The 24726-nt window shown below is 46.0% G+C and overlaps 3 protein-coding genes across 4 annotated transcripts in view; all 3 read right to left on the bottom strand.

Moving 5' to 3' along the window:
* The window catches only part of TEP1 (telomerase associated protein 1), a 56438-nt gene extending 48476 nt beyond the window's left edge, over positions 1–7962 (bottom strand). The window contains exons 1-8 of one of the 2 annotated variants that reach the window (XM_072976943.2): positions 7793–7962; positions 4932–5213; positions 4505–4648; positions 3802–4122; positions 3099–3257; positions 1748–1882; positions 908–1069; positions 591–746 (exon numbers count right to left, since the gene is read on the bottom strand). In XM_072976943.2, coding sequence (XP_072833044.2) covers positions 591–746; positions 908–1069; positions 1748–1882; positions 3099–3257; positions 3802–4122; positions 4505–4648; positions 4932–5177 — 1323 coding nt within the window. In that variant the 5' untranslated portion in view covers positions 5178–5213; positions 7793–7962. The remainder of the gene's footprint in view (positions 1–590; positions 747–907; positions 1070–1747; positions 1883–3098; positions 3258–3801; positions 4123–4504; positions 4649–4931; positions 5214–7792) is intronic. The other variant, XM_072976944.2, reaches the window with a different exon arrangement.
* Positions 7963–9431: 1469 nt separating this feature from the next.
* On the bottom strand, positions 9432–11438 carry LOC140701358 (kelch-like protein 26). Its single transcript, XM_072976942.2, has 2 exons — positions 10999–11438; positions 9432–10123 (listed from the first exon to the last, which is right to left on the bottom strand). Exons 1-2 carry the CDS (start codon positions 11235–11237, stop codon positions 9538–9540), a joined length of 825 nt encoding a protein of 274 aa, XP_072833043.2. The 5' UTR covers positions 11238–11438; the 3' UTR covers positions 9432–9537.
* A 479-nt stretch (positions 11439–11917) lies between these two features.
* Positions 11918–14569, bottom strand: LOC110089555 (kelch-like protein 33). The gene is made up of 3 exons (XM_073003698.2): positions 14152–14569; positions 13040–13988; positions 11918–12882 (listed from the first exon to the last, which is right to left on the bottom strand). Exons 1-3 carry the CDS (start codon positions 14468–14470, stop codon positions 12876–12878), a joined length of 1275 nt encoding a protein of 424 aa, XP_072859799.2. The 5' UTR covers positions 14471–14569; the 3' UTR covers positions 11918–12875.
* Between the last annotated feature and the right edge of the window lie 10157 nt (positions 14570–24726).

Genomic DNA, 24726 nt, shown 5'->3' with positions numbered 1-24726 from the left:
TTCCAATATGGATTAAGTTCGTAAGTCGAGGTACCACTGTATCATGGTCTCTGGCTCTGTCTAGTGGTCACTTCTGGTAACAACATTGTGGAAATCTTTTTCTCTAGTGAATACTACATAACACTGGAAGGACAGATCCTGAAGCTGAGGCTCCAATACTTTGGCCATCTGATGAGAAGAGAAGACTCCCTAGAAAAGCCCCTGATATTGGGAAAGTGTGAAGGCAGGAGAAGGGGACGACAGAGCATGATGGGTGGACAGTGTCATCAAAGCTACCAACATGAATTTGACCCAACTCTGGGAGGCCGTGGAAGACAGAAGGGCCTGGAGTGCTCTGGTCCATGGGGTCACAAAGAGTTGGACACGACTAAACGACAACAAACACATAACACAGTCTTTGGCTTTCTCTAGTGGACAGTTCTGGCAACTTCATCATTAAAATATATATACTGTATATATAGAGAATCACTTTTAATATTTTTGAATATTTTCAGACCCTGGATAAGTGAATCAGTGAACACTGGTCCCATGGATAAGGGGGTCCTGCTGTATAAGGATGTTTAAGAGAACTTCTCAAGTCAGAATCCCACCTTCTTGGCCTTTGGCTTATGACGCTTCTTCCCCAGACTCTTCCGGGTGTTGTATTTGGCCAGCTGGTACGCATCAAACTGCCGAAACTTATCGGCCATCGCACTACAGAGGCAGGAAGGCATCGAGGCTAAAGTTTTTCCTCCTCCTGCTAAACTCTACAAGTAAAAACAGAATGGGAAAATGGCTGTTATCCGACAAGCAGGGGACAGCCTAGAAAAGCATCTATGCATCTCGGATTATATCTGGAACTCACCGCTTAAGGATTTTGGAGAACACCAGGACATGACCCCAGCAAGGAAAGTCCGTTGGTTCCTACCTGGTAAATCCGGGCTACTTCCATCCAGTCGGAGGGGAGCTGCACGGCGTGGCAGAAATAGCGCCTCAGGTGGGGACGACAGGGCAGAAGACGAGAAGACAGTGCCAGTAGAAAATTGGCCGTGCTGCGGATATTAAGTTCTTGGCGTGTATAGAGAGCCACCTGCACAAAACAAGGCCCGCCCAGAAAATGAGACAAGATGGTGACGTTCTTGGGAACATAAGGGCCTCAAGATTCAAAGATGAAGAATCTAACTTAGATGCTTTCTGAAGGCACTTCCACACACACACACACACCAGCTGTCTTCATTCACACCTTCCATCCGCCCGGTATCTTAGGCTCTGTATGGGGCACCCAAAGAGAAAAATAACAGTTCCTGTGGTAAATCATACATATGGTAGAAGGAGCAGTGGGATCTGAGCAAAGCAAAAGAGGTGACCGTAGAAGCAGAAGATCAGGAATATAGTATACCAAAAAACACCTACATCTGAAAAGACACCAAGACCTCATATCCATGGGGACTGGTTCAAAGCCCCTCTCCTGTGGGATGCTGAAAAACATGGCACTCTATTTTAATAGTGACTTTTATACATAGAGTGGTCTCTGGTTCCCTCAGGTGGCCGGTTCTGGTAACCTCATTATCAAAACGATGTACATTTTTGGGATTTTTCTCTTAATATTGTCAGACCCCGGATAAGTGAATCAGTGGATACCGATCCCGTGGATGAGGGAGTCCTATGGAATGCCCTTGCTGTTATCCATAACGCTTCACACTGTTCCTCAGGCCTTAAGAGACTTGAAGCCCCCCACCCACCACTCTGGAGGACGAGGCCTTCATACCTTGAGGACGAATTCTGGTTCGTGCTCCGCCAGATTTGTGCACACTCGGGTCAGCTCCCGCTGCAACTCTCCGGGAGGGTCCCCGAACTTTGCCCCTTCCACCAGCGAACAACAGGCTAGGCTCAACAGCATCAGCTAAAATTAAGGGGCAGAAATAGGGCAGAAGAGGAAGTATTTATTTCAGGGGAGCTTCTTGCTCAACTACACCATTTCAAGATTCTAGTCCACTAGATATCACATTACCACCACCACCGAAACAGATTTTTCCTGTTTTCATTTATTTATTTAAAAACTGTAAAAGATACAAGGGGAAAAAAATCTAAAAAGAACATCACAAATATAAACAATATTTAAAAGGCCCTCCCCCTCGCCAGGATGTTCTGGAGATATAGCCAATGTCCCTTCATTCCTTCACCAGAACAGATAGATTAACCATTTTTAAATCTCTCCGTGGAAGTCCAAAACGCACATTTTACCTCATACTCAATTTAGGGGCACATGGCGGGTTTGGGCAACAGTCTGTGTGGGAAGGGGCCCAACTCAAACATCCACTAAAAAGCCAAAACGTAAAAGAACCAGTACTTTCCTATTTTCTTCAGAAAACTGGAGACACACTGCCGTGTGGCCTGCAACTCCTTTAATTAACTTAATTACCATATTTTTCCATATATAAAACAACACTTTTTTCTTAAATAATTTGAGAAAATAATGAGGGTCGATTTATACACGGCTCCCCTTCCTTTTTGCTAAGCCTAGTGTGCCCTTGCCTTTTGAGAAGGCACGGAGTTCCCCTTCCTTTTTGCTAAGCTCCATGCCTTCTCAAAAGGCAAGAAAAAGTGGCAGTTACTTTGACAGTCGCTTTCCTTGCCTTTTGCGAAGGTACGGGGCTTAGCAAAAAGGGAGCCCTTTGATCCCTGCTTTTTCTTATTTGGGCTAGAAAAGGGGGGGTTTCATCTTATACTTTGGGTCATTTTATACACAGAAAAATACTGTATGTATCTCTAATTTATTATCAGCAGTCTCTTCCAGTGGGCATGCAATCCTTTATTGTTTTTTAAAAATTATTTTTTGCACTTGCATTGCTGAGTCCTTCACCTTCTCACATGGCGTAATGTTTTGAAACTGTTTCTCACAATTTTATCTGTTTTGGTTGCAAACAAACTCCACATTTTTATGGTCTTTTGTTTGGTAAATGGTCCAGAAAGCATTTGCCAGCTGGGCCTTCTATCAGCATGTAAAATAAATAAATAGATAAGTGCACAAATTTATTTCCCAGGAAGTTTTCTCCATCAGTCCCTACTCCTCAAACAATGTATGCAACTAGTATGAAACAGTCATCACCACTGCTTACTTTCTGTTCTTTCACATCTTCATCTCCACTCTCCAGCTGCAACTCATCTCCCGAGGGGTCACTTTCTTCCACCTGCATTTTCAAACTGTCTTCGGGGATTGCCAATAGATATTCTGGCATCGTGGTAGCTGTGTCTGGTTCATCCCCTTTCCCTTGCTGCTGTACAGAAAGCAAATTATACCTTAGCCAAAATTCAAGCTAATTCATCAACATCACTCGGTTATTACAAGCAAGACTTCCTATCTGTCCCCCAGCAAACACACACACACACACACACACACACACACACACACACACCTTGCAGAATGGAATACCATATCCATGGAGGGATTGGTTCCAAACCCCCCCACAGAAGCTGAAAACCACGGATAATAGTCTACACGATAAATTGCATGGTAAAAGAAAAAAAAATCCAGAAAAATATTTTTTCACCATATATTACCAGAACTGACCATTAGAGGGAGATAGAAACCATGCTATGCATTCCTCAACAACAAAAACACATAACATGGTTTCTGGCTCCCTCTAGAGGTCGGTTATGGTAAATACCTAATGAAAATACTGTACCTCTTTCTAATTTTTTTCCTTTAATATTTTTTAAATTTCCAAACTCTGGAAACTGCTTTCATGTGCATTCATCTGTTATCATGATTTCAGTTACTGACCACCATCTTTATGAATCCCCACCCAATTTCAGCCCTACCTGGTCTGCTTCATTGCTGGATCCAAGAGTCACATCATCCTGGGCTCCATGACTTGAAGGTGAAATCTGGAGATGGGGTGTTTCCTGGAGATCCAGGTAGACACGGAACTGCGCCTCCAAAAGCTTTGAAGAGGTCAGATGGGGTGCAGAAGTAGCAATGGGGCGCAACAGGTGATCTCTGGACTCCTCCAGCCTCAGAAGAGAGAGGGAAGCACTGGACGGCTGCTTTAGAAAAGGGTTCTCCAACCACAATAATTTTGGTTCAGACGAGGCAAGACATGGCAGGGGTTTCTTGATGCCAGTTGCCAGGGGCTGCGCCCTCTAGAAGAGACACAATAATTACCAATACAGGCTTTAGAAGCAAGCAGTAAGAAGCAAACAACGAGAAATGAAAAAGTGGCCAAAATCCTCTTGCGTAGTCACGACTGCAGAAGAGACATGGCGGCCTGTGCCGCAGGAATTCGCAGCTGATCAGCATGTCCTCTCCTCAGGACTGTTCACAGTTTAACAGTGGCAATATGGTACGGAATTCAAGACAGGACTCATTAATTAGCAGCAAATTGGTTGTTGTGAGTTACACCATTTCCCTTCTATTGACATAACTACGCAAGAGGATTCTGGCCAGCGATGTTTCAATTGAAGCGAACTGTTTGTGCAGATACATGCAGCCTCAATGGAGATTTCACTCCACCTATGCCCTCACCATTATTATTTTGGTTTGATTCTGCTCTTCACCCCCTCCTGGCATCTTCTGGTCCTCCACAGCCTCGCCGTCTTCCGTTGGTTCTTTCCAAATGCGGCCATCACACCCCGAGCCAGCGTGGTCTGCCTCAATCACATTCTTCTGCTGTGACACAAAGTTAAACAGAGCTGCATTTGAGACACATCCTGGTCCATTGATCTCAGAGAAAAGATTTCTTGATGTCTGGATGCCTATCTGATTGAACCCTGATGTAGATGTTTCATGACAGAGCTATGGCTTCTCAGCACCTTCAAGAACATTATAGTTCGAATGTTCCTTGAGGGGGCAAAGAGAAGATGCTACGGGAGTTAAAACATGCATGCATGGAAGAGACATTCTCTACTAAGAATACTTTTCATCCACGCCACAAACATGGTTTCGGCCTTACCTGTGCTTGTGTAAGGTCTGAGATAGGGTGTCTGCAATTCAAGGAGTTCAAAGAATAAGATGTCCTCTTGTTATCTGGCATGACACTGCTCTGAGTGTTGAGCGGTTTCAGTGCAGCTAGCCACGGGGCGGAAGGGGTAATGGGACGCAAGAGTCGGGCCCGGGACTCCTCCAGATTTTGGAAGGAAAGAGGAGAGCAGGTATAAAAAGGGGGCTTCTCCCCACAAAGATGGGCTGCGTGATCCATTGATCTCAGAGAAAAGATTTCTTGATGTCTAGATGCCTGCAGAGAGGGGACAAAGGATAAAATACGAACAAGTAACTTCTGTGTGTCGTGTTGCACGAAATCCATTTTCAGAAATGTAATCTGTTTTAAGTGCTTCCATTTCTAAATCTCCTTGTAACCAAAGTTCCCTGACAAATCTATCATAAATACATCAAAGAGATCAAACTGAATAGAAGAATAAAATAATTTGCAATTAAAAAGTTCATCAATTACGGTAAATAGCCCATCTAATTAACATTCATGTTAATCTACCATTGTTAATTTATGACACAGGTTCTCACAGTCTGTGCAGCACAAGCTTCTACAAAAGACCTGCATATCAAAGATGACATCATCACAATGTTTAACACCCACTGACTTTCTTGCCGACCCACCACAATCTCTGTATTTTGATGTCATGTATAAATATTTGTCATGTTATACTGTATCTCCTCCTATGTCTGATGAAATGGGCTTGTCCACAAAAGCACACTATAAAAAATATAAAAGTTAGTCTTTAAGGTGCCACCATGCTGTCTTTTTTTAAACTTTTCATTTTTATTTTATTTTCAACTCTGATGCTTGCACAATCTAACACAGCTACTCCCTCTACAACTGCAACAGAATAGTGCATGCAAAGACCATTTAGCATTAACTCAAGACGCTTGCATTCTACCAAAACATCTCCTTCATATAACACAGCCATACAAAATACAGTGGTTTCCTCTGTCCAAAGGTCTACAGAAGGTCACCGATATTTGCATTTCTTCCTCAAATTTACAGCACTCTTAGCATGCCTTGAACATCTGAGTTCATCATATGCAAAAACTCTTCTTTCCATTGGCACATTTCACGGTGGTGAGGGGTCCATAAAAGGAGCCCATCTTATCTCCTACAAGAAGCTGGAACGAGACACTTAATCTCAATCAACAACTTGCACCTCCAGCTTCAACCTGTTGCCTTTAAGAATAAGCTCAACAGGTGGGATCCAGATTGAGCTGTATTTTGCCTGGACCCAATGAAGAGGGATTTTATGACAGTTGTGACAAATATGAGCCCTGCTCTTTTCGGAGAACCTCCACAAAGTCTGACTCAGTTTGGGTTCAACTCAGTGTGCAAACTTTACCCTGAAATAATACTTATTACAGTGCCGCCTTGCTTAACGATTGCCCCGCATTATGATGAATCCGCTTTACGACAATATTTTTCTGATCGCAACTGCGATCGCAAAATGATGGTCTAAATGGGGGGATTTCGCTTAGCGATGATCGGTTCCCTGCTTCAGGAACCGATTCTTCGCAATACGATATTTTTCTAACAGCTGGTCAGCAGTTTCAAAATGGCCGCTGGGTAATTAAAATGGCTCCCCGCTGTGTTTAGGGACGGCTTCCTCGCTATACAGGCAGCGAAAATGGCCGCCATATGGAGGATCTTTGCTGGACAATGAGTTTTTACCCCATTGGAATGCATTGAATGGGTTTCAATGCGTTTCAATGGGTTTTTTAATTTCGCTTTACGATGTTTTCACTTAACGACGATTTTCCTGGAACAGATTATTGTCGTTAAGCGAGGCACCACTGTATTTCCAGCAGGAAGATCCTTTCAGCTGGTGCAATCCAGGAGGGGGGGGGGAGAAGCCAGGCTTAAAGGCAGAACAACAGGCCAAGGGACTTTGTATTTGCTTTTGGTTCTTTCCCATCAGCTGGCAACCTTTGGTCACGCCTCTCCCTGATGCAAAGTACTGTCCTGTTCACACCGGGTAAGGATTCTGTGCCAGGCGGAGAAGCTGGCAGAGACCCAGTCATTATGAAAGGGCAGGAACAGGTTTGCTACCAGGAAAGAGGGCCACATTTGAGGCATTTTGGCTATGGGAGAAAACTAGGATGACTAAGGAAGAAGGACTTTAATAAAGATACAAGGCCCTCCCTACCATCAGGCAGAGCGACAAGATAAAACAGCTGTGTTGCAACAGAGCAAAGATCTGTCCAGAAATCAAAGCAACCTCGGATTGATTGATCTAGCTTGATTATATTAATTAGTAATAAATATACTGCGTGTTTCTCAGAGTTGCAGGTGCAGGGGGCAAGCCCTAAACATTACAAATCAAGTCCCGAAATTATACTCTGTGTGTGTGTCTGTGAGACCTGTGCAAACTTATTGATCTTCCCATTTCAGGGAGCAAATCAGCAGCTACAGGCAGTTGTTTCAAATGGGTCACTCATTGGTAAAAATTACCAAAATCATTGGGAAGATGATTTTGGAAGGACTGAAAGATCCGATCTTGCTTCCTCCTCGTTTTAATTTCTTGCCCCCACATTTAGTCCTGTATTTTGCAATTTCCTCTGCTTTCGAGGTTTCCTGTTCATGGGGCTCCCGTATTATCTTCCACGGTGTATTTTAATTAGCAATTAACAAACATTAACCCGTTGCTAATTCTGAAAGTAGACCCACGGGGGGCCCCTTCGCTAAACTTTTAAGTCAACACTGAGGTAAAGCCCGCTGAGTCAATGAGCCTACTCTAGCGGGAACGACCCAGCCGGCTGGTTGTTACCATCCTCATCGTTTTATTATTTACTGACGTCCTTCGGGTCACCCACCTCGGCTGATGGTCACAGCGGGCACTCCCTCCAGCCACGAAGCGCTTCCTTCTCTCCGGGGAACTGGGGGGGGGGGTTATGGGCGACGCCGGATCTAACCTTAAACGCCACTGCCTTCTTCTCGGGGGGGGGGATGGAGGGGAGAAAAGGCACAGCCTGGCTTTGGGAAGAACCCTTCGCCGTCCTCGGGGGGGGGGGGGAGGAGCGTGAGGCAGCCCCAAAAGCCTTCCAGCGCCGGAGGGTCGGATCCAGACCTCCCGACAAGGAGGCCCTGGGAACCCGGCGAGCCTTTCCTGGATGCGGAAGCCGGGCGAGGCTCCAGGGCGCCGCCTGGACTTGGCCCAAGAAGAGGAGTTCCCGCTACGCTCCTCCTCCGGGGCGAGGGACCCAGGCGTCCGGGCAACCAGCTTTTAACCCTTTGCTTCTGGTCCGCCTCGAAAACACACACACACACACACACACACACACACACACACACACTCGATGGCCTAAGGAACAGTCTGCTTTCACCCACCCCACCGCAAAGATGGACACACACCCACACCCACAAACACATACCCACAAACACACACACACCTCGATGGCCTAAGGAAGGGTCTGCTTTCGCCCACCCCACCACAAAGATGGCCACCTGAAATGGGACATCTGCCACCCAGTTAGGTATCTAAAATGTTCATTTGTGTGGTGGGGCATTTATTTCCACCCCAGAGGAAGAAAAAAAATCTTGATTATATTCCAGTGTCTTGTTAAACACAATGTGGGGAGCCCTAGCAAAAACCAGGTGTTATCATGAGTTGGAAGCATGTGGTCCTCCGGGTTTTTATTTATTTATTTATTTATTTATTTATTTATTTATTTATTTATTTATTTATTTATTTATTTATTTATTTATTTCTAGTGCCTTCCTTTCCAACACTGAAGGACATTTACCAAGATGTTACTGCAGGCTGATTTAAATGAACAGCAATTATTCAGTCACAAAAAACACACACACACACACCACCAAATGACACCAAGGTAGACATCCCTAGGTTTTTGCAGTTGACATGACAGATTTGAGGCATCTTAAGTGTCACTGTTGTGGAGACTAGCCGTTAGACAGATGGACAGACACAGGTACGTATGTACAGGTGTGTTGTTCACCTTTATTAGGACAGAAGCAGTATGTAAATATTGCAAATAAATAAGAGGAAATGAAGCATTTGAATGCAATGTGGTTTTTGAATGGCTCCAGCAAATGTATAAGACTAATTCAGAGAGGACAACGTTATCCCTTATTGATGATCAAATCAAGGCAGGTGGATGCAGATACAATATTAGAAGGATCTAAGACCACAGGGAGAGTTGTCATATCACCTGCACTTCTGTATTTTTTGGCCAGCTGACTCAATTCACACATTCCGGCGATAAGCGTATAAGGGTGCTAAGAGCAGAAAAATGGTGCATGCCATTTGTGAATTGGCCTACAGAGCTTCTGCCCACAGCTACCATTTCCTTCTTCTGGGCACATCGTGGAACACTGCCCAAGGCCATACAGGTTGGCTTTACTCACAGGAGGCGCACTGGGGAATCGAACTCCCAACCTTTGGCTTCACAGGCAGATACCTAAACCACTGAGCTATCCAGCTAGCTGATGGTTGCCTCATCCCTGGCCATGTTGACATAGGCCTCTGAGAGCGGACGTGCCCAACATCTCGAAGGTCAACCGTTCCCGACGCTTGCATTCGAGGAAAGTTGGCAAGGGATCAGATGCCTTCAGGATCAGCCGAGATTCCCAGGTTGGGAGTATCTGAGGGAGAGGCGTCCTTTCCCCTGAGGGAGGCTGGGACTTCTAAGACGCAGGCTCTGAGGTCAGCATAAGCCTGAGGCAGTGTCCCAACATTGACCCAGCGGTCGTGCGTTGGATTATAGCAGTGAATCAGGTGGGTGTCACGATAGGTGTCGTGGCTGTAACCTCCCAATATGTAGAGCTCTCCCTCCAAGACAGCAGAGGCAGCGATAACATGGGGCTGGGGCAGGGGGCTCAGGGCGACCCATACATCCAGTTTGGGGTTATACGTTTCGCAGGCCAGTTGATCGGCGTAGCCTCCGTGGCCGTCCCTCCAGCGCAGGCCACCGGCTACGTAGATCTGCCCATTCACGACTTCCATGGCATGTCCTGCCCTCTCTTCTCGCATGGTGGCCAGTGGAATGGGGGGCGCCCCGGGGAGGTAACGGATCAGAGTGGAGAGACAGCGGCATGAACCATCACTTCCTCCACAGACATAGATGGAGCTGTCCAAGACACAGGCCGCGTGGCCGCAGAGTGGAGCTGGCAGAGGTTCACAAGGCCTGGTATAAAGAAAGAAGAACAAGGGCGGGCGGGAGACATGGAGAGAAAAGGATGAGAGAATCGTAAGAAGCAAAAGCTTTAATTTTTTCAGGTCATGGAATCCTGGAATCATGGAGTTGGAAGGGGCCTCTAAGGCCATCCAGTCCAACCTCTTGCTCAAGGCAGGAATCCAAATTTAAGCAGATCTGACAATTTGATTTTTTTCTTTTTTTCTTTTCTCTCTTGAACAATGGATTATCAATGCCGTATACTGTTGTTATATTTTAAATTGTTTTATTTTTATGTGTTGTTAGCCGCCCAGAGTGGTCAATTGACTAAATGGCCGGGATATGAATGGATGGATGGATGGATGGATGGATGGATGGATGGATGGATGGATGGATGGATGGATGGATGGATGGATGGATGGAAGGAAGGAAGGAAGGAAGGAAGGAAGGAAGGAAGGAAGGAAGGAAGGAAGGAACGAACGAACGAACGAACGAACGAACGAAAGAACGAACGAAAGAAAGAAAGAAAGAAAGAAAGAAAGAAAGAAAGAAAGAAAGAAAGAAAGAAAGAAAGAAAGAAAGAAAGGTGATTGTCCAATTTTCTTTTGAACGTCTCCAGTGCTGGAGCACTCACCACCTCCTGGAAGTCATTGGTTCCATCATTGTACTGCTCTAACAGCTAAGAACTTTTTTTCCTGTTATGCAGCCAAAATCTGGCTTCCTGTAGCATGACCCCGTTATGATGTGTCCATCACTCTGAGATGCTTGAGAACGCATCCTGCCCCACCTCTGTATGACCACCTTTCAAGTATTTGAAAAGTGCTATCAGATTTGTAATTTTTCAAAGGTGTGTTCCAGCTGAGGTCTTGTAAAGTCGTTAAGCTCACCTCCAGGTATTGGTCTTAGGTTCATAGCATTCTACCGAATCCAAGCAATAGACATCATTGGAGCTGCCACCCATGGCGTAGAAAAAGCCATCTAAGAAGACCACTTGGAAATAGCTTCTGCTACTTGTCATGTCGGCCAGCCGCTCCCATCTCTCACACAGAGGGTCGAACCTGCAACAAGGGAGGATCAAGGAACATGGATGTCCTTCGGAAGCAAGCCCTTCCATTTCTATACCCATTTATAAATTAGAGAATACTGCCTAACATGCAAGCTATCCTTCACATTATTTCATCTCTCCACCTCCATGATTTTGCATTACCACAAATAGATCGTTTTTCTTAAAATCTTGGGCAGTCAGCTAACAATGATAATCATTTCATGCCATCAAATTGATTCTGACTTTGAGTGATTCCTTCTATGGTTTTCTAGGTAGAGAATACAGTGGTGCCCCGCATAGCAACGTTAATCCATTCCGGATAAATCGTCGCTATCCGGAAACGTCGCTATACGGGGCAAAAAACCCCTAGGAATGCATTAAACCCTGTTTAATGCATTCCTGGGGGGGGGACTCACCGTTATGCAAAGATCTTCCATCCGGCCGCCATTTTCGCCGCCTCGGTAAGCAAGGAATCGGCGCGAAAACGGTGCGGGCGGCCATTTTGTTGACCTGGTGGCCATTTTGGAACCGCCAATCAGCTGTTTGAAAACATCGCAATGCGATGTTTACCCATTAAAAACATTGCAATGCGATCGCTCTCGCGATTGCAAAATCCGCATCGCTATGCGGATTCGTCGTTAAACGGGGTGCTCGTTATGCGAGGCACCACTGTATTCAGAAATGGTTGATTACTCCTTCCTTCTGGGATTATTCTGGAATTTTGCAACTTGTCCACGGCTACACAGTCTGTCTGTCCCCCCCGCCCAGGAGACAAAGTGGGTAATCAAACCCTCAACTTCTGGTTCTGGAGCCACGTATCCAACTCACTGAGCTACCCAGCCAGCTGGCAGGCAATTATAAAACCACAACCATAAACTCTTAGATTCCTAGAAGCACAAAGCACCCATCTTTCCTTTTATTCCATTGTTCTAGATGGGCGGGGAATAAATCTAAATAAATAAATAAATAAATAAATAAATAAATAAATAAATAAATAAATAAATAAATAAATAAATAAATAAATAAATAAATAAATTCTCTTGGTGCATCAACAACGAGCACATCAGAGGGTAAAATTAAGGGAGTGGGGAAAACTAACAACTGAAGCCTCTGTGCTGCAAGGTCAGAAGACCAAGCAGTCGTAAGATCGAATCCACGCAACGGAGTCAGCCCCCATCACTTGTCCCAGCTCCTGCTAACCTAGCCATTCGAAAGCATGCAAAATGCAAAAAAATGCAAGTAGATAAATAGGTACCACCTCGGTGGGAAGGTAAACGGCGTTCCGTGTCTAGTCATGCTAGCCACATTACCACGGAGGATTGTCTGCGGACAAATGCTAGCTCTATGCATTGGAAACGGAGATGAGCACCACACCCTAGAGACGGACACAACTGGACAAATTGTCAAGGGGAACCTTTACCTTTTACCTTTTTACAGCCAATCAGCATGCACCGGAGAACTGAAATGCAAGACTCCTCCAGTCCCCCCCACCCTGCCTTTTGGGGATCTGTCCCACAATGATTGGCTCATAGGCTAATCTTCTGATTGGGTAGAGAGTCTTATATAAACATGTTGGGTAAATTCAACTCAGCTTTTAGATATTCTGACTGCTCCATGTCAAGACGTTGCATATGGCACCTGCTTTTCCTTCCTTCCTTCCTTTTGCTCGCTCTGTCTTTTGAGTCTCATAACCTATGGGTTGCTTTCTAGACAATGGCCTCAGCTTCTGGAGTACACAAAATGACAGTAATTATCTCTCAAGTAAATTACAGCCTGCAGATAGGGATTCCAAGAAGCTCATTTTTTTATCAACAGCTCTCCTCACAGAAGGGAACTGGTTTCTACCCCTTCTCCAAATTGAAACTTCAAAATTTCGAGCTCACTTGAACACTGAACACATGGTGTCCCTGACGCCGTAGTAGTTTTTCCCCCCAAAGATGTACATCACATTGTCCTTGACCGCTACAGCATGCCGGAAGCGTGGCTCTTCTGGAAGCTGCCCAAGACAACGCCACTCTATTTGCTTGACCAGCCCGATGCCGTTCCAAAAGCGATGGGAGAACCAGATGTCCTGGGTGGGACTACGAGTGGCCATGTTCTTTGCCAGAGTATCTCCACCGCTGGTAACAATCACCTTTTGTGGATATCTCATTCGGCAAGGGAGTTGTTCCATCTTGGAGGGGCCCGGTGGGAGGCTAGCTAGAGAGTCGACCATGATGTTATAGAGATGACCCGGGGCAGCCATCATCTTTTCCGCCCGCACCTGCTTGAGCTCCCGGGTGGACATCAGAGAGAATCTGATGCAGCGCAGAACTTTGTCTGCACGGTCCATCCGTCCAGCCGGGTCAGCGTTCAGCCAGCGGATGGCTCCTTGGAAGGCCTCTAATTCATTGAGGATGTAGAGAGCGTCAGAGCTGAGGAACTCAACCAGCTGGTTGACTGGAAGGTCTAAGAATTTTGGCGTCACCGTGACGTGAGCAAAATTCCTTAACACAAAGTTCTCGGCGGTGCTTTCCAGATCGTGCAAGCCATAGGCACGAGCGAAGGACAAGACGTCCAAGCTGGATTCAGGGCTCAGCTGGTGATTGAAGAAATCCAGACAGAGTTCCCAGATGCCAGAGACTTGGTATTGTAGAGCAGCCTGAGCCGTATCAAGCAGAAAATCCCACCCACCGACCAGTGTGCCGGAGTACGCAAAGGAGATCACTAGTTCCAAATCAGCTGAGGTGAAACGGGTGCAGAGAGGGCCATCTGCCTGGTGAGATTCCTTCATGCCACTGGTGAACATACCATGGAAGAACTCACAGCCACAGGCCAAAGCCAGGCGGTGAACTGGAAGGAAGGAAGGCGACATCAGTCATATGTCAGTCAGGATCCCACAGCCCCAAACCCAACAAATTAGCCACCCCTAAAGCTGGAATTTATCGCTTCATCCCAACCCACAGGCCCCTTTCAATTTGTATTTTGAGCTTCCAGTCAACTGTTCCAGATTTACCTCGGAAACTATTTCCCTCCGCTTTAAGTTCTAAATCCCAGCCAATGCCTTCTTTGTAAAGTTCTTCCAGGCTTCGGAGCGTCTCCCATTTTTCTTCGGCTGGACTCAGCCTGTCCTCGGCCTGCATCCCAATCAACACCATCTTGCAGATCTCAGCGACACGAGGAACGCCTAGCGACTCGGCTGCGTCCAAGATCTCTCCGGCCGTCTCTGGTGTGACTTCTAACTCCCCTGTGTAAGCAAAATTCAAGATGGCCTCCCAGCCCCGTGGTGTGGTCACCCCATCGAGCTCCACCGCGCCTTGCTCTCTGTATTGCATGCGCTGCCGGAAGACGGAACTGACAGCAGCAAGAATGGGGTTGTGGGCTTGGTAGCTCCTGAGCCCCACCGCCACGGTCACGTCCACCAGATGGTGTTGATCTCGCAACTGGGAAGCGGCACCAAGGAAGCGTTCTGCGTGGCTCTCACTCCTGAGCGTCCACTGCTGTTCGGTTGTATCCCCCACGTCCGCCTCTGGGGGCTTATCCCGGTTTGACATCTCTTCATATAGAAAGATGATCCCTGTGTAGGGAACCACAATGTGAAAATCCAAGAGACAAAACAAGGAATGTGGTAGAACTGGAGGTTGCGTGACACAAAATGGAAAATTACCCAAACTCAAAGCATCACAGTACATAATATCAATGCATTCCCAACATCCTTCTCTACAACAATGGTTTTTTAGCGCTCAGAACAATGTGAACTGCCCGACATGGACTTCTATCACATTTCCGTGGCTTCATCTGGAAGGAGGGGAACACTTTTAAACCTACAAATAAAAGATGCACAAACTCTATGTCCGACGTTATAAATAAAACTTTTCAGATTAGGGCGGACAACACATTTCATCTTTGTGTCGCCATATCATTAGCTCTGCTGGCTTGGGTCGATGCTAAAGGCAATCTGTCAGTTCTTGCAGAGCCCCACGTGCCTGACACAAAAGAGGTGTGTTGTGTATGTTTGCTTGTGTGTATTTCCATTGCAACTGTCAATCTATGTCCCCTGCTTTTGCGATCTCCTTTTGTGCCGTGAATTAGAGATGACCAGTGCCTGTACATAAGCTCTGTAGTGATTTCGAAGCAGTAAAAGCGGTAGCAATGTTGTTAAGAGCGTACAGCTTGTGGCAACCTCCTAGGAATGCAGTTTTGCAACCACCATGCACATGCATGCATGCCTGCTCATATGGCTCAATCTCCGATGAGGCCCGGATTTCTATTTATAGGGTGTATTCACAGCACATGTGGTTTTTAATTGGCCATGGCAGCTTGTATTGTACAAATTATGTCAAGAGGTACCTCCAACAAGCAGCTTTCTGAAGTGGAAGGAGGGGAGGAGGAACAGTACGGACATGCAGATCTCACATGACACTTCCAAACCCTCCCTTGTTGACCCACCCTCTCATGACAACCCTACTCAACACTTCCAAGCATTTCTGACCTGCTCCACAACCCCTTGGGGGGGGGTCCCCAACGTAATCCTCACCTTTCGGGTCTGCTCAGTCTGAGGTTTCTGTTGGGACTCTACTCTGTATCTGTAGCTGCCTCGTTGCTGGTTGACTCTTGGCCACCACCCCAGTTGATTGCTTGCGAAGTTAATTATAGCATGGTCTGTGTTTATTAAAGGAGAACAGGACAAGCCAAGGTGAGGGGGGGGACAAGACAGAACTAACTGGCCTAAGGAATCAAATATCCACGCCTAAGGTCATGCCACGGGATCTGCGTCGTATAGTGGTTAGAGAACTGGCCTAGGGCTTAGGAGACGAAAGTCAGCCTTCGGATTTGGTCATGAAGCCCATTTGGGCCAATCACATACTCTTGTCCTGGCCTACCTCACAGGATAGTTGTGAGGATAAAGCAAAGGCCAGGAGAATCATGTACGCCCAGTGGTGTCAAGGTAAATTTAGAATTGCAGGTGAGCCTCATGGCAATCCCCATGGCCATTTCATTCCTCATAAGGGAAGTCCAAAAATGTAGGCAGCTGGATTGATCTATATAACCTTGATTGAGGAGCACATCTTTTGTAAAGGTAATGGATCTTAATTGTGCACTCAATTCCCAACTGTACTCACATACTGTACCTTGCTTTATGACATGGGCGGCTTGCCATGGTACCTTGTTGACACAAAAAATCATTTTCTCTCTCAGCTCCCTTCAGGATTGCAGCTAAGCTGAGAGAAAACAGGGAAGCCTAAAGCAGGGCCAGATGATGTGACACAGTCCCTGTTATCCAAAAAGTCCCAAGGGTTTGACCACAAGAGCATTAGTAACACTACACCATTCTGTTTCCCACTTTGAAATCACTTGCAAAAAGGCGGAATATATACCTGTACAGTGGTGCCTCGCTTAACAACGATAATCTGTTCCAGGAAAATCGCAGTGAAGCAAAAACATCATAATGCAAAAAAAAACCATTGAAACGCATTGAAACCCCTTCAGTGCATTCCAATGGGGTCAAAACTCACTGTCCAGTGAAGATCCTCCATAGGGCAGCCAGTTTCACTGCCTGCCTTGTGAGGAATCCGTCCCAGAAAACAGTGGGGAGCCATTTTGTTTACCTGGTGGCCATTTTGAAACCGCCAATCAGCTATTTAAAAAACGTTGTTTTGCGAAGAATCAGTTCCCGAAGCAGGGAACCGATCATCGCAAAGCGAAAAAACCCCATTTAGACCATCACAATTGATCACAAAAAGATCATCGTAATGCAGTTTCATCGTAATGCGGGGCAATTGTAAAGCGAGGCATGACTGTAACTAATATGTAATCATGGATCAGGACTCCCAATCCATGATGCTATGGGTGGCCACCTCAAGGGAGGCCCAGAAATCTACAACCAGGAGCTGAGCCTTCTCAGTGGTGGCCACCTCATTGTGGGACTCCCTTCCTGTGGAGATGCATCAGGCCCCTACCCTCCTCAGCTTTAGAAAAACAAGTGGCTAAAGAGCCCTGCTTAACCCTGCTCAATCTTATTTCCTTTAATTCTTGACAACCCTCTCTTCATGAGTTAATTGACTTTGTTTTGCCACCATCTTTTGTGTTTAAATATATTTAGGCTTAGGGCAGGCTATGATTACAAAATAGATCAGTTGCTTAGTGATCAGTGACTTATTGAAAAGAAAATTATGACAATAATAATTTATATAGCCGGGAAGGTGGGGCTCGTCAGCCTTGGAAGGCAGCCCCATCTAGGAGAAGGAAAACTCTGACTTCAAACCTCCACTGCCTTGTGGCTATATCCACTCATGGAAAAGGCTTCAGGAGTCAACCTCGAGGCAACATCCGGAGCCAGAGTCCCGGAGGCAGTTCCAATTCATGTCGTTCTGGCAACTCCTGCGACATCGCTGGAACCAGTTGTATTGGCTCTTGCCTTTCCATTGGACCATTTCAGCGATGTGGAGAGGGGGGATTTGCTGGTTGGGTAACAGCCTATCCTCCATATTATTTTACCCAGGCTTTGTGCCCTAGAGAGGACACTCCAACTTCGCGTACAGCATCAAAACACTAGACGTTGTTCCAAGTCCTCCATACAGAGCACATTACCATAGTCTCTCGAGACTAAAGGATGCCTAACAGACATGTTACTGAATTTTATATGTCGTTGATGCTGATGTTTTTGGCTGTAAGATGCCCAGAGTCATCTCACAAACACCAAATAGAGACTTATATCTGTTTCTCAGCTGAGAGAATAGTTGGGACAGCATTGTGATCCGTTGCATCCAAACTTAAGATGATTATCTGATGCAGAGAGACATAAAGAACTGGGTTGATGAGTTCAGACGAAAACAGCGCGGAGGGTTTGCGCAGAAAAGGGTGTCAGTGGGTGACTTAAAAGACATCGTGTTCCTAGGTTCTGAGTTACGGGAATGGAAATGGAATGGAGTACAAGGTGTGACCTGACGGGAACCTTCCCAGAACAAGCTACACCCCTGGAAAAAAAGAATAGGGTTTGTCTCCTGTTTGTGTGCCTTTCCCCGAATCTTGGGGAAAGTTTTGTTCGGAGAACTTTTTCCATTGGCCCATAAAGAAACTGGGAGGGGATGAAGGGAATTACGGCGTGCTTTGGTGGATAAACAGAGCAGCTGAGATGGCAGAAGAAAGTGGGTAGAAAAGTGAGGGAGAGACGCCTGGGTTTCTATGGAGCAGAATGTCGGGTCGTTCTTGGTAGAAAAATCACGTTGGTTTCCCATAATGTGGGAAGCCATTTACTTCCAAGTATTCGTAATTAAAACTCACCTCCTTCAACATTCCAGTGACACAACATTGGAAGAGTGTGGAGAGGAAAGAGAAGCGGGCCAATGTGTGATGTGGGTGTGTTACTGGGCACGAGCCTGGCAATGGCATGGCATACCTATCTTGTTTTGTTGGTCCAGCTCTTCTGGTTCCTAGAAGCTTACATTTCAGCCCATGTGCTTGCTACAGTTGTCCTGGAGGATGGAAGGAGTTCTTAAGTGGGATTTCATCACTGCTTCGAAACAGGCTTGCCATACTGGCCATGGTCCATGACATTAATGTTTCTGATGTATATCAAAGAAATAAGCCGATTCGCACAACCTCCGGCTATATTGATTCAATGTGATCCTGTTTCCCCACTACCACCACTTTTAATAAATGCATTTCATATGCTTTGGTTTTTCTCTTTAAAACCAATGCCAAGGGGCAGCATCCGGACATATGTACAATGGGTGACATTCTGGGGGCGTGGCTGCTAATTCCCAGAGTTTTCTGGCTATGTTCATTTTTCTGTAGGTTTCTGTCTATTCATTTATCTTTCCTCACACATAGAAAAAGTGGCCGGATCAGCAGTCAGTCTCTGGGTGCAGTTACATGTAAACAAACTCCTGGGTTTGTATTCTCGAAGGCTTTCACGGCCGGGATCTGATGATTGTTGTGGGTTTTTTGGGCTCTTTGGCTGTGTTCTGAAGGTTGTTCTTCCTAATGTTTCATCAGTCTCTGTGGCCGGCCTCTTCAGAGGACAGAAGTCAGAACTCTGTCTTTGCTCTGTTGCAGTTTGTTGGATAGAGGCTCCTGTCCTCTGAAGAGGCCGGCCACAGAGACCGGCGAAACATTAGGAAGAACAACCTTCAGAACATGGCCAAAGAGCCTGAAAAACCCACAACAACTGTCCTGGGTTTGTGTCGGGTTTAGCATGCTTGAAATTGATTTACACAATGTACAGCTGAGTGCACTTTTTTTGGGTCCGGAAAACTTTTTTTGTTGTTGTTCAGAAAGTGAGATATTTTAAACAGGCAGGAAGTGGTTGCTTATTTTAACCCAGTTGAGCTACATGGATCATGGGATTTTTGGCTGCAGGGAAGTCTTGCAGTGTGATCTGCTACATTTTTTTTTCTATCTGTAGTCCTGAAACAGCACTATCCCAGCTTGAAAGAAATAAAACAAACAAAACAGATATATAAAAAAAATAACACTGGAAGCAGGAGCAGCAGTGAGTGGCTGTGAAAGGCCAGTGTTATTTTAAATATTTGTTTATTTGTTTTGTTTCTTTCAAATTGGGATTGCACTATTTGAGAAAGACAGATAGAAAGAACAGATTGGAGAGCAAAGTTTCCCTGCAGCTTGAAACCCGTGATCCTGGCATCCATCACTTGACAAACCCCACCCAGTTGAGCACATGCACCCACCGAAGGCCAGGCGGGCATGAGAAAAGGCCTCAAATGCAATGACTTTAAAAGCCTGGATAGCCCTCTCAAGCAATACGCAACACGTCTTAAAAATGGATTAAAAGTAGTCTCACGACACCATGTGACTACCACATGACTCTAAACCTACTTCAACGCCCCTCCAGATCCATCACCTGATTTATTTCAATAGTGCAACCATGCTTTCTGTTTTACCTTGCCCACTCCTTCTGGGGAAGGTTAGATCCAGATGCAAGCAACTGGGCAGTGATGGCAATGATAAGGATAGGGCCCTGCTCGAAGGTGCCGACAAAATCCAGAGATGACACTGCCTCTCTCAAACATTGCATGGAAACCAAGAGAGCTTTTGTGTACATTTCTTTGGCCCGGGGATGTTTCCGCTTTCCAAACGCTCGGTATCCTCTGAAGGCAAAGATCGTTCTGTTCTCTTACCTTGGCTAAAACATTTTGGCCAAGGTGCTCGTTTGGGTCTCATTAGCAAAGCATGTGGGATATAATTAGCTGCCACCGAACAGGTCCTGGCAAAGCCTTGTTCACTTTCGATTGTGCCAAGCCACCTCGTTCAGTACAACAAATTGCTCTATGTACACCTGTTTGTGCGTCAGGTCTTCATGAGGCCTCGAGAGATGAACTTGTGTCGTAAGAGGGAAACCTTAGTTTGCACGGGTGGGGCTCAAGTTTCGATGGACTGTGGTGTGGCGGGTGTGTGGCTTTGTCCATGCTTGGCTGCAAGAGCATGGCGGGGGAGGAGACATCCCACCTCAAATTAGGCATTGTCCCACAGGTATATCACTGGGGAGTGGAGTGCATGAATCAAGGACATATTTCCACCTCATGCGTGGGGACTGGAGGGGAACCAGCACAACATTGTGTGGCCTAAGTCGGGTTCTAGAAGTGGTCTGGGGTTGGTCGTCTACCTGGTACGTAACCCGCACCTTCCCTTTTGAAATGTGTCCATGTGTGGCTATGAAATGCATAAGGTTTCTGTAAGTGTCCCCCTTTTTTTTTCTAGCTTTGCCTCATGAGGTCTTGCCCGTTGTAAGGCTTTTTGCAGAACAGCTATTCAGAAAGGGAGTTAAGACTGATTTTTACCCTTTCAAACAAGTGCATGAAACAATACCGTGTTTATGTGAGGGGGAAAGTTGAATCGGCTGATGTTGTGGCTCTCCAGATATGGTTGGGGTTTGTTTTTTGTTTTGTTTTTAGTGCCAAGTCAGTACAGCCAGTGGCTGAGGCTGGTGTATGAGAGAAAATACGATACAACCATGAGATCATGAGCCACTGATCTGGCGTTGCCCCTGTGCTCCATTCGTTCTTCAGATGTGTGGCTGCACCCCATATCTTTCTGGGAGGGGGTGCAGCCACATCCCATGTGGCTTCTCCATGAGGGGAGCAAAAGTTGAGTACATGGGACGTGCCTCCTAAAAGCTGCTCAAGGAAGTGGAAAAGCCCAACTTGAGGTAACTACACAACCACGCGGTTGTGGGGGTTTTCTCTGGGCCCCTAGAAGTAATGAAAAGGAACCTATCCTGCTAGCTGGAAAGGGCAAAAATCGGTGGAAAGAACCGTAGCACCTTTTGTGTCAGGCCGACAGTTGTTCAGATAACAACCAGCCTCCTTATGCCTTTGAACTGCCGCTTGGTGAGGAGGAATCATCGGCCTGAAATTTTCTCAGAGCATGGAGATCATGTGCGTTACCTCTCGTGTAACGCGGCGGCTGTTCCAGGTACAAAGCCATTAACAAAAGCTGACAACTTTATGGTCCTGCCTCGCCCATAATTATGCCTGGAGCATGAATGAAATAAATGCACCTCTCAGCAAAGCAATAAAATATTAGTATGGATGCTGGTTCTAATTATACCCAATCTCTGCTTCTTCCATCGTGTAGAGATGAACGCACGTGGGCCAGGGCATAGCGTTGCCCTTTAATCACAGCTTTCTGCCTTTAATAATAGCTTGTTCTCCAGATGATTGCAGAGGACAACACTTATTTCTATGACCTGAAATATCCTATTTGCTGATACTTCTATCATCCTGCTGTTGTTAGAAAGCTATCCACCTGTCTGTCCGTCTGTGATAATCTTTTCCGCATGCCACCAGTGGCATGTTTACTTCCTGGTCCATGTCCCCTGGCATCAGCAAGGTGTACGTGGTACCTTCATCGCTTCTGCTGCTGCTTCTGAAAGGGTGGTCCTTATTCTGTAACCCAACTCTGGCTTGTTCTTCTCCGGCTTTGGACGGCTTCCATAAAATACCTTCCACCCACTTGCAGATGCGTCTACAAACAATGCCTGTATCATCCCTTCTTCTCCCCAGTTTTTTGAGACCCGTCAGTTTTTTAAGAGCTAAAAAAAAAGAGCTTGGGAAGCACCTTAACAATAAACTCTCCGGAGTGGTGCAAGAACTAAACCATCATTTTCAGGAAGGACAAAAAGGGGACTCATTTAAAAAAAGGTACAAAGTGAGATTTAAAAAAAAAAACCCACTGCCTTGAAGTCAGGGAAATTTCTGATAAAATCAGGGCACAGCCCAGTCCTGAAAACAGGATAAACACTGTGTCTGGAAGACCTCTGGGCTTTAAGACTAGAAAATGTATTCTATAATCCTGGAAAATATAAAGGACTGTGTTCAGAAAGGAGACTTTCTTCTCTTAAGCAGGATACACATTAGCACTTTAGCTTCCTTTGTACCTGAATACAGTGGACCCTCTACTTACGGAATTAATCCGTATTGGAATGGTGGCTGCAAGTCGAAAAGTCTGTAGGTCGAATCGCCATTGACCTACAATGCATTGAAAACCGATTAATCCCATAACCGGCCGTTTTTGTTCCATTTTTGTTCCATTTTGGTTTTTTTCTGGTCTCTAGGTCGATTCTCCGGCTGCAAGTCGAACCTAAATTTTGCAGCCAGAGAAGTCTGTAACTCGAAAAGTCTGTAAGTCGAACCATCTGTAAGTCGAGGGTCCACTGTATTGTCTTCACAAAAACCCTGCAAAGTGGGTCAGGTTCAAAAGGACAGGGAAGTTGAGCTTGGCTTACGGTCACTCAGAGAAGCTGCAATCAGATGCCTGCAAAGTCCATGCACGAAGGATTTCTTTTTGAGGAGCAATCTCCCTTAAAGCTGGATAGCTCAGTGGTTTAGGCATCTGGCTGCGGAACCAGAGGTTGGGAGTTCAATTCCCCGCTGTGCCTCCTTGGCCAAGGCTGGATTTTAATATTGCCTTTTAATGATGTGAGATGCCTCTTTACTCTTTGTTTTCAATTTGAAATACAATGGACCCTCAACTTATAGACATCTCCACTTAAAGACTTCTCGAGGTACAGACTTCTCTGGCTGCAAAATTTAGGTTCGACTTGCAGCCGGAGAATCGACCTACAGACCAGGAAAAAAACCCAAAATGGAACAAAAACGCCCGGTTACGGATTAATCAGTTTTCAATGCATTGTAGGTCAATGGAGCCTCGACCTACAGACTTTTCGACCTGCAGCCACCGTTCCAATACGTAAGTCGAGGGGCCACTGTATTGTCTTCCACGGTTGTATGCCACCTTGCGTCCTTTTCAAGGAGAAAGGCAGGGTAAAGGTAAAAGGTAAAGGTAAAGGTTCCCCTTGCCAATTTTTGTCCAGTCGTGTTCGACTCTAGGGGGCAGTGCTCATCCCCGTTTCCAAGCCATAGAGCCAGCGTTTTGTCCGAAGACAATCTTCCGTGGTCACATGGCCAGTGCGACTTAGACACGGAACGCTGTTACCTTCCCACCAAGGTGGTCCCTATTAATCTACTCGCATTTGCATGCTTTTGAACCGCTAGGTTGGCGGGAGCTGGGACAAGTGACGGGCGCTCAATAAGTACACAGTACACACATCTCCTCCAGCTACACAGTTCTAAGATGACCATGATAAAGCAACCCTTCTGTTGGCGACTCTCTCCAACCCAGTCCCAATGAAGTAGAAACCCTACCACTGGCCCAAAAATGTCCAGGCTGGACATGGATTGGGGTCAGGCAACAGCGCTATTCCCTGTGCATTGTGTCATCCCCAGGAAATAGATCACATCAGACCGCTTGACAAGCAGTTGAGATTATGATCTATTTCCCCATACGATCACACCTTCAGTTTCATAGATGAGAGGGAACATGAATACACCTCTTTCACTCTTCGCTAATGCATGCATTGGTTTGCCCATCAATCAAAGAATCCTTTTGAAATAAAGGCACATTTTGCTCATAGGCGATCTGCTCCTACGTCATGGCAGGCATCCCAACTAAAAGTGAAATCCAGAGGGCCAGACCGGACCCATCCTCTGTGTACAAGGTATCAGCCACCAGATATGTTGTGATTATATATCCCATCACTCAACAGCTAGATAGTCATTGGTTATGCTAGCTGGAGAGGATGGGAATTGGAACCTAATGCATCTGCTCAGCACGATTTCAGAGTTTGGGCCGACTCTTTCTTTGTTACTCATCCAGTATATATAGAACAGGACTCGATGGCCAGCCAGAGCTTTTTGACATGGTTTCCAGAGATGTAGACATCTCGGACTGTTGCAAAAACAACAGAGTTTTGTAGCACATCAACGTTTTTTTAAAATTGGAATAGGTAAAGGTAAAGGTTCCCCTTGACATTTAGTCCAGTCGTATCTGACTCTAGGGCGCGGTGGTCATCCCTGTCTCCAAGCCATAGAGCCAGCATTTATCCGAAGACAGTTTCCATGGTCACATGGCCAGCGTGACTAGACATGGAACACTGTTACCTTCCCACCGTGGTAGTACCTATGTATCTACTCATATTTACATACTTTTGAACTGCTAGGTTGGCAGGACAAGCGACGGGAGCTCACTTCGTTGCGTGGATTCGATCTTAGGACAGCTGGTTCTCTGACTT

Source organism: Pogona vitticeps, chromosome 6, assembly GCF_051106095.1.
Source record: "Pogona vitticeps strain Pit_001003342236 chromosome 6, PviZW2.1, whole genome shotgun sequence".
Taxonomy (NCBI): Eukaryota; Metazoa; Chordata; class Lepidosauria; order Squamata; family Agamidae; genus Pogona; species Pogona vitticeps.
This window is presented reverse-complemented; position numbering and strand designations above follow the sequence as displayed.

Excerpts from the sequence above, each read along its gene's own strand:
- LOC110089555 (XM_073003698.2), bottom strand. The coding sequence starts at position 14,470 with ATGCAATACAGAGAGCAAGGCGCGGTGGAGCTCGATGGGGTGACCACA. Across the intron at positions 13,989-14,151 it reads GGAGGGAAATAGTTTCCGAG|TTCACCGCCTGGCTTTGGCC; the intron begins GTAAATCTGGAA and ends CCTTCCTTCCAG.
- LOC140701358 (XM_072976942.2), bottom strand. The coding sequence starts at position 11,237 with ATGGGTATAGAAATGGAAGGGCTTGCTTCCGAAGGACATCCATGTTCC. Across the intron at positions 10,124-10,998 it reads CCTAAGACCAATACCTGGAG|GCCTTGTGAACCTCTGCCAG; the intron begins GTGAGCTTAACG and ends TCTTTATACCAG.